Consider the following 17351-nt stretch of genomic DNA (forward strand, 5'->3'; position numbering starts at 1 on the left):
TTAGTCCAGATAATTCCATATATCTTAACAGTTGTTGGTTGACTAATGGTTGGTAAATACAGACGCATTGGAGTTATTGAGTACTCTTTTAATGAATTGAAAAAATCTTGATTCTGTCAAAGGCTTCAGAAAAATCTAAACATTTTAGAAACTTATGTAAGGATTGTATCGATTTTAGTTTCATACAAATGCTGATGAGTTTCTTGAACAAAAATGTCCTTACAAGTTTCCTTGTAAATATAACCGTTTTCCAGTAGTTGAGTAGTTTTTCAATGGATTGAAAAAAATCTTGATTCTGTCAAAGAATTTACAAAAATCTAAATATTTTAAAAAATATTTTAGTTTCAAACAAAAGCTAATGAATCCCTTTTCCAAAAAATTTATTGTAAATTTTCTTGTAAATAGAGTCTTACTGGAGTTATTGAGTAGTATTTCAATGAACTGAAAAAGTCTTGACTCCAACTGTCAAAACCTTCACAGAAATCTAACTATTTTGAAAACACTGCTGTAGGGATTTTATTGATTTTAGAATCATATGAAAGGAAATGAAAAAAATTAATATGAAATATTAATTATTATAAAAAATCATATGAAAGTTGATGAGTTTCTTGACCAAAAAGATTTTTAGAAATTTTTTTGTAAATGCTATTTTTTTAGTTATTTGTAGTTTTTCAATGACTTCGGAAGATTCTGTCTAGCGCTACACAAAAATCTGAACATTTTAAAAACTCCTGTAAGGAATTTGTTGATTTTAAAGGCTTCATATAAAGGCGAATGAGTTTCTTTACCAAAAAGGTCCTTACAATTTTCGTTGTAAACATAACCGTTTTGGAATGACTAAGTAGTCTTTCAATGACTTGTAAAAAAAATTATTCTATCAAAAGCTTCACAAAAATCTAAATACATTAAAAACTCATGTAAGGATATAATTGATTTAAGTTTCATATGAAAGCTGATGAGTTTCTTTATCAAAAAAGTCCTAACAGGTTGCCTTGTAAATACAGACGTTTTGGAGATATTGAGTAGTTTTACAATTATTTAAGAAAAAAATTTTAATCCTGTTAAACCCTTCGCAGAAATCGAAATATTTTGAAACAAAAAATAATTTGACTTCATTGATTTTAGTTTCATATGAAAGTCTATGATTTTTTTTGCTGAAAAGATTCCTACAAATATCTTTGTAAATACAGTCGTATAGGAGTTATTGAGTAGCCTTTCAATGACTTGAAAAAAAATGTTGATTCTGTCAAAGGCTTCACAAAAATCTTTATATTTTAATAACTCATGTAACTATTTTTAATTGATTTTGGTTTTATATGAAAGCTGATCTATTTCTTTCTCAAAATATCACAGTTTCATACAAACATTGGGTTCTGTACCAAAAAAACTACAGGTATTAGTGCATATACAGAGTGTCTCCTTTCAAATGGTCAAAAATGATACAGTATATACAGGAGTCATAAAAAAGTAGTTTGAGATAGGACATCGATGGTCGGAAGTGCCTCGTTTCCAAAATACAGGGTCTTGATTTTTTTTTAAAAATCGCTTTTTCCCCTCTAGTATTAAAAACGCTTTAAGCGTTTTAAATGGATTTTTTAGGTTTTAAATGATAGGTGCTGAGGCAATTTTTTGAGGAATTGCAGGTAATTTAACTTGTCTAGGGTCGGACTTGCAGCACATGTTATTTATTAACGGAAGTATTTTTTTCTGAATAGCTTTTTCATTTTTACAAAACACAGCCTTTTGCGCTTCGACGCACCGTTTTAGCGCAAGAAAAATAAAATCCATACCAGGGTTCTTTATTTTATTATTTTTGTTCTATTAGTTTTTTTATTTTCCGAAAATTTTAGCCAATTTTTCATGGTAATCTCCATAAAATAAATAATAATAATAATAACAAAGTCTGTACATGTTTTTGTTGTGTTTAGTGTCGGTGCATACCTACTATCGTATTTTTACGGTATGGTAGTCACTTTTATTAAGTGATCGGATCGGAAGTCAATTTTTGTAGAAGATTGAGATATCATACCCAATTGCAAATAATGTTGTCAAGGCGATAACAGGAACAAGAGAAAACTAAATGACAGTAATCAAACAAAAGTAAAAAAAATATTTAATAAAACTTATTGATTAATTATTAATTAGTTGTTTCTAACCGTTTTAAAAGAAAACTGGTAAAAATCAATCGCCTTGGATTGGGTGAGCTTGCAGATATGCATCTTCTGTATGGAGAAGTTCGAGGAAATGCTTTGTTAGCACAGCGATTATACAGGCAACGTTTTCCAGATCGTGAATTTCTCAAACGCAGAACGTTCATAAAAATTCATCAAAGGTTAAAATTTCTTTTCAGAATGATCGAGTAGTTGCAAGGCGGTAAGAGATGCTATAGGGGATAAGATTATTACACGTATTCAAATTAAGCCCAATAATAGCAGTCGTAAGTTAGCTTCAGCAGTTGGTTGTGCCAAAAACACCGTGCACCGAGTACTACAAAGCCATAATCTTCATCCATTTAAACTACAAAAGGCGCAGCATCTTATTCCTGAAGATACTCCTTGTCGTCTTGAGTTCTGCAAATGGTTTCTCCGTCAAACAGAACAAAACGTCAATTTTCCAGGTTTAATCCTTACAAGCGACGAAAAAGTATTTCCCCGCAAGAAGTCGAACCACGAGTGAAGCGATCAAAACCCCCACTCAAACACATCACAGGGCATCAGCAGAAATTTCACATTAATGTTTGGGCAGGTATTCTTGGCGACCACTTAATTGGGCCATACGTTCTACCAGATTACCTTGCCGGTAATAGTTACTTAGTATTTTTGCGAGATGTTCGTTCTGCTGAGCCTAATGGAAGATGTGCCTCTCTAGTTGCGGAGAGAACTGTGGCTCCAGCACAATGGCTGTTCAGTGCATTTCGCTGGTACTATAAGGGCTTTTCTAGGTCAGACCTACAACAACAGGTGGATTGGTAGAGGTGGTCCAGTCCCGATCTGACACCTCTAGACTTTTTTTGCCTGGGGCGCCATGGAACAGCTTATCTACGCAACACCTGTAGTGTAGTGTAGCAGTAGTGTAGTAGATCCAGGGATCTTTGCTCGCGTACGGGCATCTTAGGTCAACAGGTGCAGAAAATGTGTGGAAATGCACGGAGAACACTTTGAGCATTTCATTTGGATTATTTATTGTTTATTGTTTAAATTGTTTTTTTATTAATTAAATTGTTCTTTTTAAGTTGTTTTTTATTTTTTTTTGGTTTAAATTGTTTATTGTTTAGTTAAATTATTAATTTTTTATTGTAATGATATTAAACTTTTCGTTGTGACAAAAAAGTTTTGAAGGATCCTTGAATGGATTTTTTTGCACAAAAATGATGCGTAGCGCAAAAATGCAAGGGATGTGTTTTATTGAAAATTAACAAAAAAAATCGATTTTTTTTTTCGAAAAAAAGAGTGGCGTTGTGTGTAAGAGCCTCACCATCTATCATTTAAAACCTAAATATTTTATTCAAATCGCTTTAAGAGTTTTTAATCTAGAGGAAAAAAATCGATTTTTTTGAAAAATTTCAACACTCTGTATTATGGAACGGACGCACTTCCGACCATCGATGTCCTTTTTCAAACTACTTCTCTTTGGCTACTGTATATACTCTATTTTTGACTATTTGAAAGGGGACACTCTGTATTAAAAAATTCCTAAACGTCCGGACTATGCTGGCACAGATCAAAGAAATCACATTAACCTTAACGATAATCTTACTATACCTTAGCAGTTATTTTGGCAATAGGTCTGGGTCTAATAATTCCTCTTGGTCTTGGTAGTGTGCCACCTCCCTCATACAGTAAACTGGTCTCGTTGGTCGGGGTGATATCACCATCGTCGTAAGATCTGGGGCGCCACCCGATGGGTTGATTATAGTAAAACGTCTGGGTGTTTTCCGCGGAAAATGTATGATGGGTCCGCTCGTTGGGATCTTCAAGGGATTCAAGAGATTTACCTCTACCTGTGCGAATCTGAAAGGAATAATTTGCTATTGTGTAACAGTTCTAATGTCACCATGTGAATGCTCATGTAGAAGTTGTGGAACATTCTAGGCAGATATACTGAATGTCATTTTTCACTTATTAAGGATTGACATCCACGAGAAATGTTTTTTTCTTTTTTACTTTTACCCAGTTTTATCTTTAAACCCATCTTCAGGAATCCCTTTATCTTGGAGTAAAAAATTGAAAGAACTCAGGGGCACTAGAAGATCAAGTTTAAAAGAAATTTCATAAATTTTTAAAAGAAACTTTTTCAATGCCACTCCTAAGAATTGCATTTGCGCTTATGGGGGTGGTATCGTGTATGTATCCTTACTTAACCATTCTTAAATATTTATTAAACTTGGTGTTAACATTAGGAACTTTCTCTTAAGGGTGAGAACATACAAATGTTTGGGGAACGATCCGTGTTCTCAGGGGAGCTACTAGACTGACGAATTATTCAATTATGTGATATCGAAGTCAATAATTAATTACTCTCTTAATAATAATATTGATTTTATTAATTAATTTTTTTAGTTTAAGTCTACAGAATTAGCTATATAGTCTCTTAAAGTAGCATCATGCATAATTCTTCTAATACCCATCATATACAGCTAATTTATAAAAAAAGCTTAGGAAGGACGAAATTCGTTTTATCCATATACAGAATGTCCAAAATCATATTTGGCGCTGTATACACATACACAGAGAGAAAAACCAATTTTGTCCAACCAAACAGCTTCAAAATACCTTAATGGGTACAACGTCAGTACAGTACATAGAGTGGTGAGTAGGGTAGAGGGGCCCTACGGACGCCGACATCTGGTGTAGAGGATCCATCTCACCCCAATGGTGGGATGCCGGATGATGGTGGAACGACCGAAACGTGCTGTGGTGCGGGGACATTCCTCCTACTACACTTGGGCAGGGCGTCAAGGGATCCATGGATGGGGGGACGTGCACCAACACGTCCTTCATTAACATACACAAAGACATGCAGCGTAAGCGAGATACAGTTTGTTGGTTAAGTGTTTTTGTGTGGGTGAGGTGGAGGGGAACAAAGGGCCAAGAGGTTACTTAAGTCAGATTTGCCAACACCTTTTATTAAGTTAGTTAAGTTAAGGTAAAACCCAATTGGTATATATTATATAGAATGTTTTTGACGCATTATTGATCAAAACTACTTTTGGTACTAGTGTCAATAGAAATAGCATTTCTCTTGTGGCAACGTCGTCAAAGTACCCTTTCAATGACAACTGACATGATAATCAAGTGGAGGCGCGTAATTTAAATATTTGACAAACATTTTCAAGTTATGTTTTTTAATATGAATAGAATAGTAAACCCGTGACACAAAAATTGCACAAACAAAAATAAATAAGAAACACACGTATGTGTTCTTACTTGACCATTTCCAATTATTATTAAATTAAAGTAAGATACTAGGAAAGGTATGAGACAAATAAAGACAATTTTTAATATTTTATGAGTATTTCACCAGAATTACAGTAGTCATCTATCAAATTCTTAACTAGGTAGGAGTATATGTCACCAGTAATGGCAATACTGCAGTACAGAATGCTCTCTGCAACAAATTTGAATGATAGAACTGACGTTAAGAGATATTGACAGATCGACAGTTTCTTATATATATATATATATATATATATACAGGGTGTTCATTTGAAAACTTCCCACCACGGATTTATCGAAAACCACTGTTAAAAAAAACGCCGAAATACGTCAAAAGGTTTGTCAAGGGGGACAACTTTCTAACCTAAAATAACTTCACCCCCTTTCACACTCTGCCCACCAGGGTCATCCCCTTAAAAATTTTAAATGGCAAGGGGTATCGAGTAATACCTTGTTTAAAAGGTCTTTCGAATTGACAGCTGTAATCCTAATGACAGATAACAACAGTTGTGTCTCAATGATAATTGACATTAAAGGTGTGGTTCGGAATTTTTCGATTCAACCCTTTAACCTTTCAGATCAGTTGATTTGCGAGCACACACAGATTTTGCTTAGTCGATTTTGTTGAATTTCGAACCACATCCTGAGAATAACAGATGAGAGTCACAATGACGATTGACATCAAGGGTGTAGTCTGATATTAACCATTCATTTTTTCTTTAGACAGTTTAATTCACTAAATTTCTTTACACGGACACATGGTGCTGCGTTTTGGTTTGTTTTTTTATTTTTGATGTAAGTAAATATCCGTATATCATACCTATAATATTTGACAACTATCAATGATCTGTTTTTAACCATGCCCCATTTTCATTTGACCTTTCGCAGTACAATTCTGCTGCTTTGGTGACAGATATATTGACAGGGAGGGAACACACCTATCGATCTGTCAAAACTGTAATTTTTTTTTAAAATCACAAATTATTTGACTCGACAGTAAATTTTTCTGGTGAAAACTGACAGTTGACAATAGTTTTTGATTATATAATTGGCAATTGAAGTGAGCTGATTTTTATTTGAAAGAAATACTTCGATTTTATTAAATTTTTTTAAAACCATTAATTCTTCTAAAAATTATGATAAAATAATCACCTGCCTGACATAACTGTCAATTTTTTTGACATTTACCCTGAGAATGACACTTGATAGTCACAATAACAGTTAACATGAACGGCATGCTCAGCATTTTATTGATTATATTTTTGACCATTCAAGTCAACTGATTTATTTGACGGGCACACACTTTGATTTTGCTACATTTATAGAAATTTGTCGAGTAAAATAGTCAGTATCAACTTCAATCAAATTCATTGTCATCTGTTAGAAGTAATATTTTTTTCAATGATAGCTGACAGCTGTCACTCTGTGGTAACTGACATTAAAGGTGTGGTTCGGAATTTTTCTAGTCAAACGTTTGACAATTCAAAACAGGTGATTGTAAGGACACTGTGAGAGGACACAAACATAGTTAAATCCGTTTTATTTGAAACATGTTTTTTTTTATTTTTGGCTTAGTTCATATTGTTAAATTTCGAACCATATCCTAAAAACAGTTACAATCACGATTGACATTAAGGAAGTAGTTTGGTCAACCATTTCTTTTTTTGTTACACCTTTGACACTTTAATTCAGTTCATTCGTTTTAGCATTACTGATGTAAATGCATATCGGGTCATACCTTGATAATATCAGGTTAATGATAGCCATCAATGATAACTAACAATAAGGGTGTAGTCTGTTATTAATCACTCCTTTTTGTTAAGCCTTTGACAGCTCAATTTAAACTATTAAAAGTATTTTACTCGACAGCGACAGCTGTCAGGTTAATAACTGACAGTTGACAATATCTTTTGATTATTAGGCATTATTAATTGGCAATTGAAGTCAACTGACTTTGTTTGCAGAAACTCATTCGTCATTTTTAAAATTATGGTGGAACAATCAGCTCTCAGTTGCTTGATCATCTGTCATAACTGTCAATTTTTGTTTGTGTATTACCTGAAAATGACAGGTAACAGTCACAATGATAGTTGAAATTAAGGTCAACGATGCATTTTCTGATAATATCTTTGGACATTCAAGTGGGTCTATTTATTTAACATGACACACAATTTGATTTTGCACAATTTATAGAAATTCGTCGCCTATTTATACATAAGAGTAAAATGGTCAAATATCAACTTCAACCAAGTTCATCGCATCTGTCAGAACTGTCACTTTTTCAGTGACGGCTGATAATGACGATTGACTGTTGTCAATTGGTGACAATGGACATTAAGGGTGTATTCTGATATTAACATTTCTCTTTTGTTACAGTTTTGACATTTGCAATTTAATAGATTAATTGGCCCGATAATCTGACGAAATTCTGATTGGTTAGACAATTTTTGCGCCAAATTTCATACGAAAATTTTAACAAATATTCCATCATCTGATGAAGTTGAAATAAATTTACCGTTTTATACGATATCGGACCTGTTTGACAACGACTTAAACGCATGAAATGAGGTACACACAGTGTATTCAATAGGTTGGGATTATAACTAAAAATCACAAATATAAATTTTATTAAGTCTTCTGTGATTCAACTTTGAAATGCAAAGCAGCACTAAAATACTATAGTGAAAGATCACTTTTAAACGAACCTTTGGTCAAACCTTCAAACGTTTTGATTGAATATTGAAAACGGGAGGTGTAAGTACTTGACAATCTTGAAGCCAATTTTGACATTGACAGTAAATAAGACAAAAATATTGACAGATGACAAATAATTTCGTACTGACGTCCATCGGACATCGGAAGCATGAAAACCAACTAAATATAAAGATAAATTTTAAATTTTCTGATCAATAAGAAGTCAGTGTTGCCACGAATCACGATTTCGTACTTGAAAAATCACCTTTATTCGTTACAGCATTGTTAATTTAAGTGAATATCAAATCATACTTTGACAATGATAGATTAATGATAACTATCAATGACAACTGACAATGAGGGTGGACTCTGTTATTATCCCTGCTTTCTTATCCCTTTTGAGACTAACGGGACAATACATCCCAAGGCAGATTTTATTTAGACTAGTGGGAAATGTGATCCCAAATAAGCGTGTAAAAACGCCAGTTCAGACTTTTTAACGCCCAGGGTCATTTAGCCGTTGTTTGTTTACAAATATAATAATAATAATAATAATAATAATAATAATAATAGTTTATTCAAAATAATAATTAACAATATTACAAAATGTCTATAATAACGATCAAGAGAATAGTGAATAAACAATGATCACAGAAGTAGCGAGATTACTACTTGTATGTGAATATGAATTTAAAAGTTTTACAGAGTTAATCTTATCTAAAATTTAATGACTACGATATAATGTTCAAAACATAGATCAAGATCGAGTATGTCCAATTCGGTAATTTTTAAGGTCTATATCGAGGTAGTATGTCATGTCCAGGTTTGTGTGATTTTATTTGCTTTCTTTTCAATTTTACATGGATTTGCTAAAGATTATGTTTTAAAGAAAAGCATATTTATATATCATAGTATGTTACATATTATGATTTAATATATTATTAAACGTTTCTCTGTCCGTCCGCTGTATCCAGTCTTTCACATAAAATTTAAATTTTTTTTGATTTATTTTATCTTTTATATGCCCCGGAACCAAATTATAAATCTTAGAGATATAGAATCTAAAATATCGCTGACCAATAGTTTTTTCATTTCGTGGAACTACAGCGCTTTGATTTTGAGCTCGAGTAGCATAAAAATAAAACAATATAACCTCAATATTTTCGTACTCGTGGGTGCATGTGGTGCGTTTATTTGCAATTTTTAAGTGTTTTTTTGATGAATAATCTGCTGTATATGGTGTATAATCATGTAAGTACCTCTATAGTAGTATGTCTAATGTTAGCATCATATTTAACGTTTTGGTTGAGGCAATATGAATGATTTTTTTTTCGTGGGACGTTATATCCCAGCAGGCTACTTTGGTGGGATTATTTATCCCAGTAGGCGTGAACATGTTTTTTTTCTTTTCAGAATGAGTAAGAGAAAATTAACTCAAAAGGAGCTAGAGGCAATCGTTAAAAATTGGGATTTGTCTGACAGCGATACTGATCATTCATGCGATACTGATACGGAGATTGATATTTTTCTAAAGTTATTTCCAAAAAGCTTATATATATTTATATCTCAGTGTACTAATGAAAGATTAACAATTTTCGAAAAAAAAACTAAAAAAAAAGTTAAGCAAACTGATCCTTCTGAACTTATGATGTTGACTGGTGTTATGATTGTAATGGCTTATAACACGCTTCCAAGTTTGAGTTGCTATTGGTCAAAGCATACCTCCATGGGTAATACTGCAATAAAAAATACAATATCACGTGACCGTTATAAACTACTAATATCCAAATTATACTTCAACAGTCCAGAGAAATCAGAAGATTGCTCGAAGATTTATTATGTGGAAGAGCTTCTAGAGTGTTTCAAGCATACATATCGAAGTGCAAGAGAGGATTCGGTCTATCAGTCTATAGATGAAAGTATGGCGAAATTCAAAGGGAGATCGAGTCTAAAGCAGTATTTGCCATTGAAGCCCATCAAACGTGGAATAAAGTTATGCGTTAGAAGCGACTCTCTTAGCGGTTATGTATATGACCTCGATGTATATAGTGGAAAGCAGGATGGACAAGCAGATGAAACAGTAGGGGAAAGGGTTGTTAGAAAACTCACCAGCTCAATAATGAAATCTGATGTTGTGATCTGTTTCGACCGATTTTTTACATCGGTGACATTGATGAAAACATTGTCATATGCTGCAGTAGGAACCTGTATTGTTACGCGAAAAAATATACCAAAAAGTCAGGATAAATTAGAAAAAAAATGAAGCAAAATTTGTATGCACGAATGACGGGATAACCTTTACTAGATGGCAGGATACCAAAGAAGTATTGGCAATTAGTAACTGTCATGTGGATCAGCGTACATTAGTTGACCGAAAACAAAAGGACGGCCAAAAACTTGCTGTCGAATTTCCCGAGATAATCTCCTTTTACAACAAGTATATGGGAGGCGTCGATTTGACCGATCATTTAGCTGGCCTTTATGAATTCGACCGCAAGTCTACCAAGTGGTGGAAAAAAGTTTTCTACAAATTATTAATAATAACAGCCGTAAACTCATTCATTATTTACAATGAAGTTAGACGTAAGAAGATACCATTTTTGGAATTCTCGATAGCCCTAGCCGAAAGCCTAATTGACCAAGGGAAAAGCAAAGCCGGTGTGAAGAGGCGTTCAACTACCGGACGACCATCAAAGCGACAAAAAACTATGGTGAATGTTGGCGACCATATGCCGATTGTCAAGCAGAAACGGAGAAGGTGTATAAGATGTTCACAAAACAAGGTGGAGAAACGCACAAGAACTGTTTGCAGGGTATGAAGTGTGCCTCTATGCAATGACTGTTTTACCCCTTTCCATATGTGAAATTATGCAATATTTTGATAAAAACTATTTGTTCTCCTTATGTATTTATTTCAGAGCTGCTGGTGGGACATATTGTCCCAACGGAATGGACTGATGGGACGATATGTCCCACGCTAAAAAAAATTAACGCGTTTGAAAAAAAATGTGAAAAAATTACAAACATCTCTAAGAACCTTTTACTTTTGAAATATGAAATCAATAAGTAAATTATGCTTTTCATGGAAAAAATAAAAATCCGTCTTGAAAGGGTTATTAGACCTTTGACAATTTAATCTGTCAAAACTGTAAAATTTCGAAATATTTAAGCCATATTTTAGCGAGTAAGCGGTTTTAAGCGGCTTTAAGCGTCTTTAAGATATCTCATTCGAGCGATCAAGTCATGACGTCACCGTATAAGGCGCTTTAAGCGTTTGTTAGCGGTCTCCCGAGACCGCTAACAAACTCGATATGTCAAAGTCAAAGGGAAGCTATACAAACGATAATAAACAATAAATATTTATATCAATTTTTTGATATTTTTTTAGAGTAGAAGCATTATATTTCTTAGTATTAGTTTTATTTATTTTATATTAATGTCTCATATATATTAACAGTTAAGACATCCAAACCAAATAAAAATGCAGAAAATAATAAATAATCAAAAGAGCGAATAGATTTGCAAAAAAATACAGTGAAGAACGTAAAGGTGAGGTTGCGGGTATTTTTTTTTTAATTGATTTTTGATTAGTTTGGGTTTATTTCTGTGTGAAAAAAAATATGAGTGAGGTTATGTTTAAGCCAGTAACTTTTTTGTTTATTGTATTTCCTCTTGATCTGATCCTTAAAATGTATGAGATCGGATTTAGTTAGTTTAGTATTTAGACTAAAAACGTTTTGAAAACTTAGACAAATGGGTGTTTTCATAGTTTAGGTCAGTCTCCAAAGCGAATGCAATACCGATGAAAGGTATAGCTAATATTTACTAATATTTAGACTCTGACAACTGTTAGACATGACGTCATTCGAGCGCAACCATATGATGACGTAACGCTTAAGACATTGTAAGGCAACCCAGTAAGACGCTTACTCGCTAAAATATGGCTTTAACTCGGTGAATGATGACAGCTGACAGATTATTTTTCAAATCCAATCAACATTTTTCAGATCAAATAAGTAAGTTAATAACTAAAGTCAGCTGACTTTTTTTGATAGAAACACGTCGATTTTATTAAATTTGCTTTAATCCTTCGTCCTTTTGAACATGACAACCGTGAAACGTGAAAAAAAAAATTGTAAAACAATCAGATATGGTTGATCTAATCTGTAATTTTTTTCACATATACATTGAAAATGATAGGTGACAGTCACAATGACAGTTGACATTAAAGGTGTAGCGCGTTACTAAGCAGTTTTTTATTATACCTTTCGACCATTCAAGTCAGCTGATTTATTTGACAGACACGCTTTTATTTTGCTAAATTTATAGTAATATTATCTGTCACTTTTTACACTTACCTAACCTAACAGGTGACATTAAGGGTGTGGTCCGTTACTCAGCAATTTTGGATGTTACCTTTGACCATTCAAATTAGCTGATTTTTTTGACAGCCACACAGTTTAATTTTGGCAATTTTACTAAAATGTATATTCTTCTCCCGCATAAAGTAAAAAATAATCAACAACCACTATCAACCAGGTCACTTGTCAAAACTGTCAACCAGACTGACAGCTGACAGTCCTAGATATTTATTACGACGTTGCCACATGAGACACATCGTCCCAAAAGACAAATTAAAATTCATTTAACTAGTAACCAACTAAAATTACTTATTAATAAAATGTACCTACAGTTTAAAGCATTTTAGTTTAAAAGCTGTTAGTACTACTTTATATGTAAAGCAAGCATATTTAGATCGATATATATACACAAGAATATAAACTAAGATGTTGGCAATATTGACATTATATATAATAATATTATGTTTATAGTATATATGGTGAGCTGTGCGCCATCTATTAGTATATAATGTGCTTCATTACATATGCAAAATGGGACGTTTCACATCGTACAGTTTGTGCCATATATCGTAAAGTGTACTATGTAAAACAAAAATCGGTTGTTATATAACATAAAAGACGCACAGTAACGAAAATAATAATAATAATTTCGGGTTTGCCTCGTAAAATGAACATAAACTGGGGAACGAACAGTGTATCTGGGTTTAAATAAACACAATATTTTTTTTTACTACTTTGAACATGTTATGCGACACTGAACGGAAAAAAATGTGTGTGTACCATGTGTGCGGCATGTAAATCGCTTTTTTTGTCCATGGATGTGAAACATCGACAACTAAACAGTCAACACGTCATGATTTGTTTTCCTCTAAGAGAATCTAAGAGTCTATTATTCAGTATCAGTGATTTTCCAAAAGAAAATAAACATGCTCAAAGTAAAGATAGAAAGAGAGTTCCCAAAATCCAACCAAAAAATTTAATTTTTTTGATGGGTTTTAGGCACTAGAATATGTATGTGTATACAGGGTGTTAGGAATTAGTCGGTCAATCCATAAGCCATGTAAATTTCTTTTCGATATACAAGAAGTCAAGCCTAATTTTTGCTTAATTTTTTTTAAGATATCCGCTAGAATTTAAAGTTAAAACGATGTTTAGGGTATCAAATTGTTTTTCCATACATTTTCAAGACATCTAAATTTTTTGGCATGATGTCCACTCTCTGGCTTTTAAAATTATATAAGTTTAAAAACGTCATCGTTCTCTCTCAATAAATGCAGATATCTGGAAAATTTCTGTGAGGACACTTTGGTGCCCAATACATCCTTTAATTCCAAATTCAATGATAAATTTTAATTAAAATGACAGTATGCCATCAAATGTTTAAGACCGATTATCTCCAAAAGTTCTGGATATACTCTTTAATATCATTTTAAGAGCATTTTATTTTAAATCCATAGATTAAGTTAGCTCACGTTAAAAATAAATTTTAATGACAGAAAATCTCTTAAATATTGTCCAAACTATATGGCTGACCTACAAATTTATAACACCCCATATAAACATATACACGTACATATGGCATACATAAGTCTGACTGAAACAAGAACATAGAATGGGTGCCAAAAAAACTTCTAGCATCTACCAACCTGTGTTGCGTAAATTCTGCCGCTGTCAGCGCCAATTCTCTTGCCCGCTTTAACGTCTTTGATCCTCTTGATGGCCAGCATGATTTTCTTCTGATGTCCCAGCTTCACGATCCCGAATTCCTCCAGGTCTTCCCAGGTGAGCTGTGTGACGTCATCGATCGTTTGATAGCCCTGCTCAATGAAGGCAGGCAGGTACTCGTCCAGTCTCAGGATGTTAAGCCATTCTTCTAAGGAGCCCTATGATTGAAATACGCATTATTAAATAATTTTTATGTTGTTTTCCTCAATGTTTACCGGTATGAACTCTGGTAAGTTATCAGGCAGGTTGAGCTGAGCGATTTCAGCTTTCAGCTTTTTTCTGTGGTTGGGTTTTTTGATGCCCACCGCGGTGAGATCTTCGGGAGTCATCCTGCCGATGGTTGGAAGGTCGTAGCCGGCGGATACGAAGAGGGGGAAGTATTCTTCGAACTGAAGGTCTACCAGCCACGAGTGAATTATTTCTTGGTCCTGTAGACATAATGAACATTGGAATTAATTAGAAGCCTTTTGAGTAAGTTGCTTATGGCAAGGAATTTGAACTCATTTCTTGTATGAGCATAATCCAGGCAGTTGAGTTCAGAGTTTTTTTAGAAATTTTCACAGAAGGTGCAGTCTGATTCAAGCAGAGTTTGCAAAAAAGAAGTGAATATAATTGAGGCGATGCCATGCCAATAAGGTCGGATATTTTCAAGACTTCCGGCACCTAAGAGTTGATTAGATATTAAAGATACTCATTCAAGCTTTTAAATTAATGAGAAACCAAATTCAAGATATTTAGTTATAGAAACTTATTAAAAGCACTTACGTAAATTAAATACTTGTTTTAATCTCTTAAGTTATTTATACAGTTATACTCTTCCAGGTACTTAATGAAAACCTATTACAAGACCTTGTATTACTTCATGACGTCGTCTGGGGGCTTTAAGACATTTAGTACTCGTGAAGTGGTTGACCAAATTGGACAGCTATGTCAGGCACTTAAAATACAAAGCTTCGTCTTTTAATTAAGTTCTTAAGTTAATTAATGTTAATTTCTAAAAGTTAAACCCTCCATTAGGTAATTTGGGGCCTGCGTTCAAGCATGTTGGTTAGTGACACTTATTAGAGGATCTTAAGTTGCTAAAAGACTCAAGTGCCTGGGAGTAAGTTCTAAGTAACCTTACAGCCTGAAACAGGATACTGGAAAGCCTGGACGAAGTGACTTAAAGGCATGAAAGCGATGACTAATTCTTTCAAATGCTCGAAGCCTTTGGAACTTTATAGTTGATAAGAGAATCTGGAAAACCACGTTTGGAGCCTCAATGTAATTTAAAAACAAATTATAAGTACAAATCAAATAAAGTAGATCTTATTACGTTAGTATCAGTCGTTTTTGTGAAAATGAAAATTAAATGATAATTTAATGATAAAGTTTGGTTGGGAAGCAACTGGACGTCAGGGATCACCGTCTGGTTTACGATTGAATATCTCAAAAAGTTCTGGAAAAAAACCATTTGGACCTTAAATATCAATTTAAGGGCATTTAATTTCAAATCCAATGAAGTTAGCATTATAGATGTAGTATAAGTAGTCTCTGTGAAACTGAAGTTTGAGCTTTAGGTTGGTTAGGAACCAAATGACGTCAAAGATGATCATCGTGTATAAGAGTGGATATCTCGAAAAGTTCTAGATACAGACTTTTGGACCTTAAACATCATTTTAAGGGCATCTAATTTCAAATCCAATGAAGTGGGTCTTATGGAGTTAGTACAAATAGCTTCTCTGAAAAATAAGTTTAAATGGCAGTAAGTTCGTCAGGAAGCAAATGTCGTTAGACATAATGATCTGGTATAGGACTGGACATGTCTATAACTCGTAAAGTTCTGGATAAAAACTTTTGTACCTTAAATATTATTTTAAGAGAATTTAATTCCAATTACAATGATATTCATATCACTAAGCTAGTTTAAGTAGTTTTGGTTCAAATCAAGTTTAAATGATAGTTGGTTGGGAAGCAAATGAAGTTATCATCATCTGATTTAGGACTAGATTTCTTGGAAACCTCTGGAAAATGACTTATGGAACTTTTAAAGGCATCATAAAGGCATTTAATTTGAAATCGTTAGAGATAATTATCAGGTATAAGACTGGATAACTCGAGTTTTGGATAAAGACTTTTAGACCTTACGACATACAATTTTAAGAGAATTTTAAGAGAATTTAATCCCAATTACAATGCCATGAACCCCATTATGCTAGTATAAGTAGATTTTGTGGAAATCACGTTTAAATGATAGGCAGTTGGATGGGAAGCAAATGAAACCAAGACTCATCATATGGTTTAAGGCTCGATATCTTGGAAATCTCTGAAAAATTACTTTTGGACCCTAAACATAATTTTAAGGGAATTTAATTTAAAATTCAATGAATTTGGCCTTATTGAGGTAGTATAAGTAGTTTTTCTGACATTTAAGTTTAAATGGCAGTAAGTTGGTTAGGAAGCAAATGACGTTCGAGAGGAATATCTGGTATGAGACTGAATATCTCGAAGTTATGGATAAAGACTTTTGGACGCTGAATATTATTGTAAGAGGATTTATTTACGATTACAATGATATTAACCTTATTAACCTAGAATAAGTATTTTTTGGTGTAAAATTTAAAAGAAAGTAAATGAACTCAAGATTCGTTGTTTGGTTTAAGATCCAATATCTTGGAAAGTTCTGGATACGGACTTTTAGACCTTGAATATTATTTTAAGAAAATTTAATTCCAATTATAATGACATTAATTACAAAGGATAAAAACTTTTGGACCCTGATAATTACTGTAAGAGGATTTATAGACGATTACAATGATATAACCTCATTAAGCTAGAATAAGTATTTTTTGATGTAAATCACGTTTAAATGATAGTTGGTTGGAAAGTAAATGAACTCAAGATTCATCGTTTGGTTTAAGGCACGATATCTTGGAAAGTTTTACAAAAGGACTTTTGAGCTTCTAACATCATTTAAAAGAACTTAATGCCAAATCAAAGTTTTATGAAACTGACTTAAGTAGTTTTTACAAGAATTCAACTTAGACACAAAACCACTCATTACTTTAAGAAAACCCATCTGATCTGATCAGTCCAGAAACTCTGGATAAAAACTTTTTACTCTTTACTGGAAACTATAGATTTAATTTTTTTGTAG

General features: G+C 33.2%; 1 protein-coding gene across 9 annotated transcripts in view; it reads right to left on the bottom strand.

Moving 5' to 3' along the window:
• The window catches only part of LOC126739372 (caskin-1), a 576780-nt gene that overhangs the window by 14955 nt on the left and 544474 nt on the right, over positions 1-17351 (bottom strand). For 8 of the 9 annotated variants that reach the window (XM_050445028.1, XM_050445027.1, XM_050445026.1 and 5 more), the window contains 4 exons: positions 14431-14643; positions 14137-14373; positions 4773-4994; positions 3762-4010 (listed from right to left, as the gene is read on the bottom strand). In XM_050445028.1, coding sequence (XP_050300985.1) covers positions 3762-4010; positions 4773-4994; positions 14137-14373; positions 14431-14643 — 921 coding nt within the window. The remainder of the gene's footprint in view (positions 1-3761; positions 4011-4772; positions 4995-14136; positions 14374-14430; positions 14644-17351) is intronic. The other variant, XM_050445022.1, reaches the window with a different exon arrangement.

This window comes from Anthonomus grandis, chromosome 8, assembly GCF_022605725.1.
Source record: "Anthonomus grandis grandis chromosome 8, icAntGran1.3, whole genome shotgun sequence".
NCBI classification, from domain to species: Eukaryota; Metazoa; Arthropoda; class Insecta; order Coleoptera; family Curculionidae; genus Anthonomus; species Anthonomus grandis.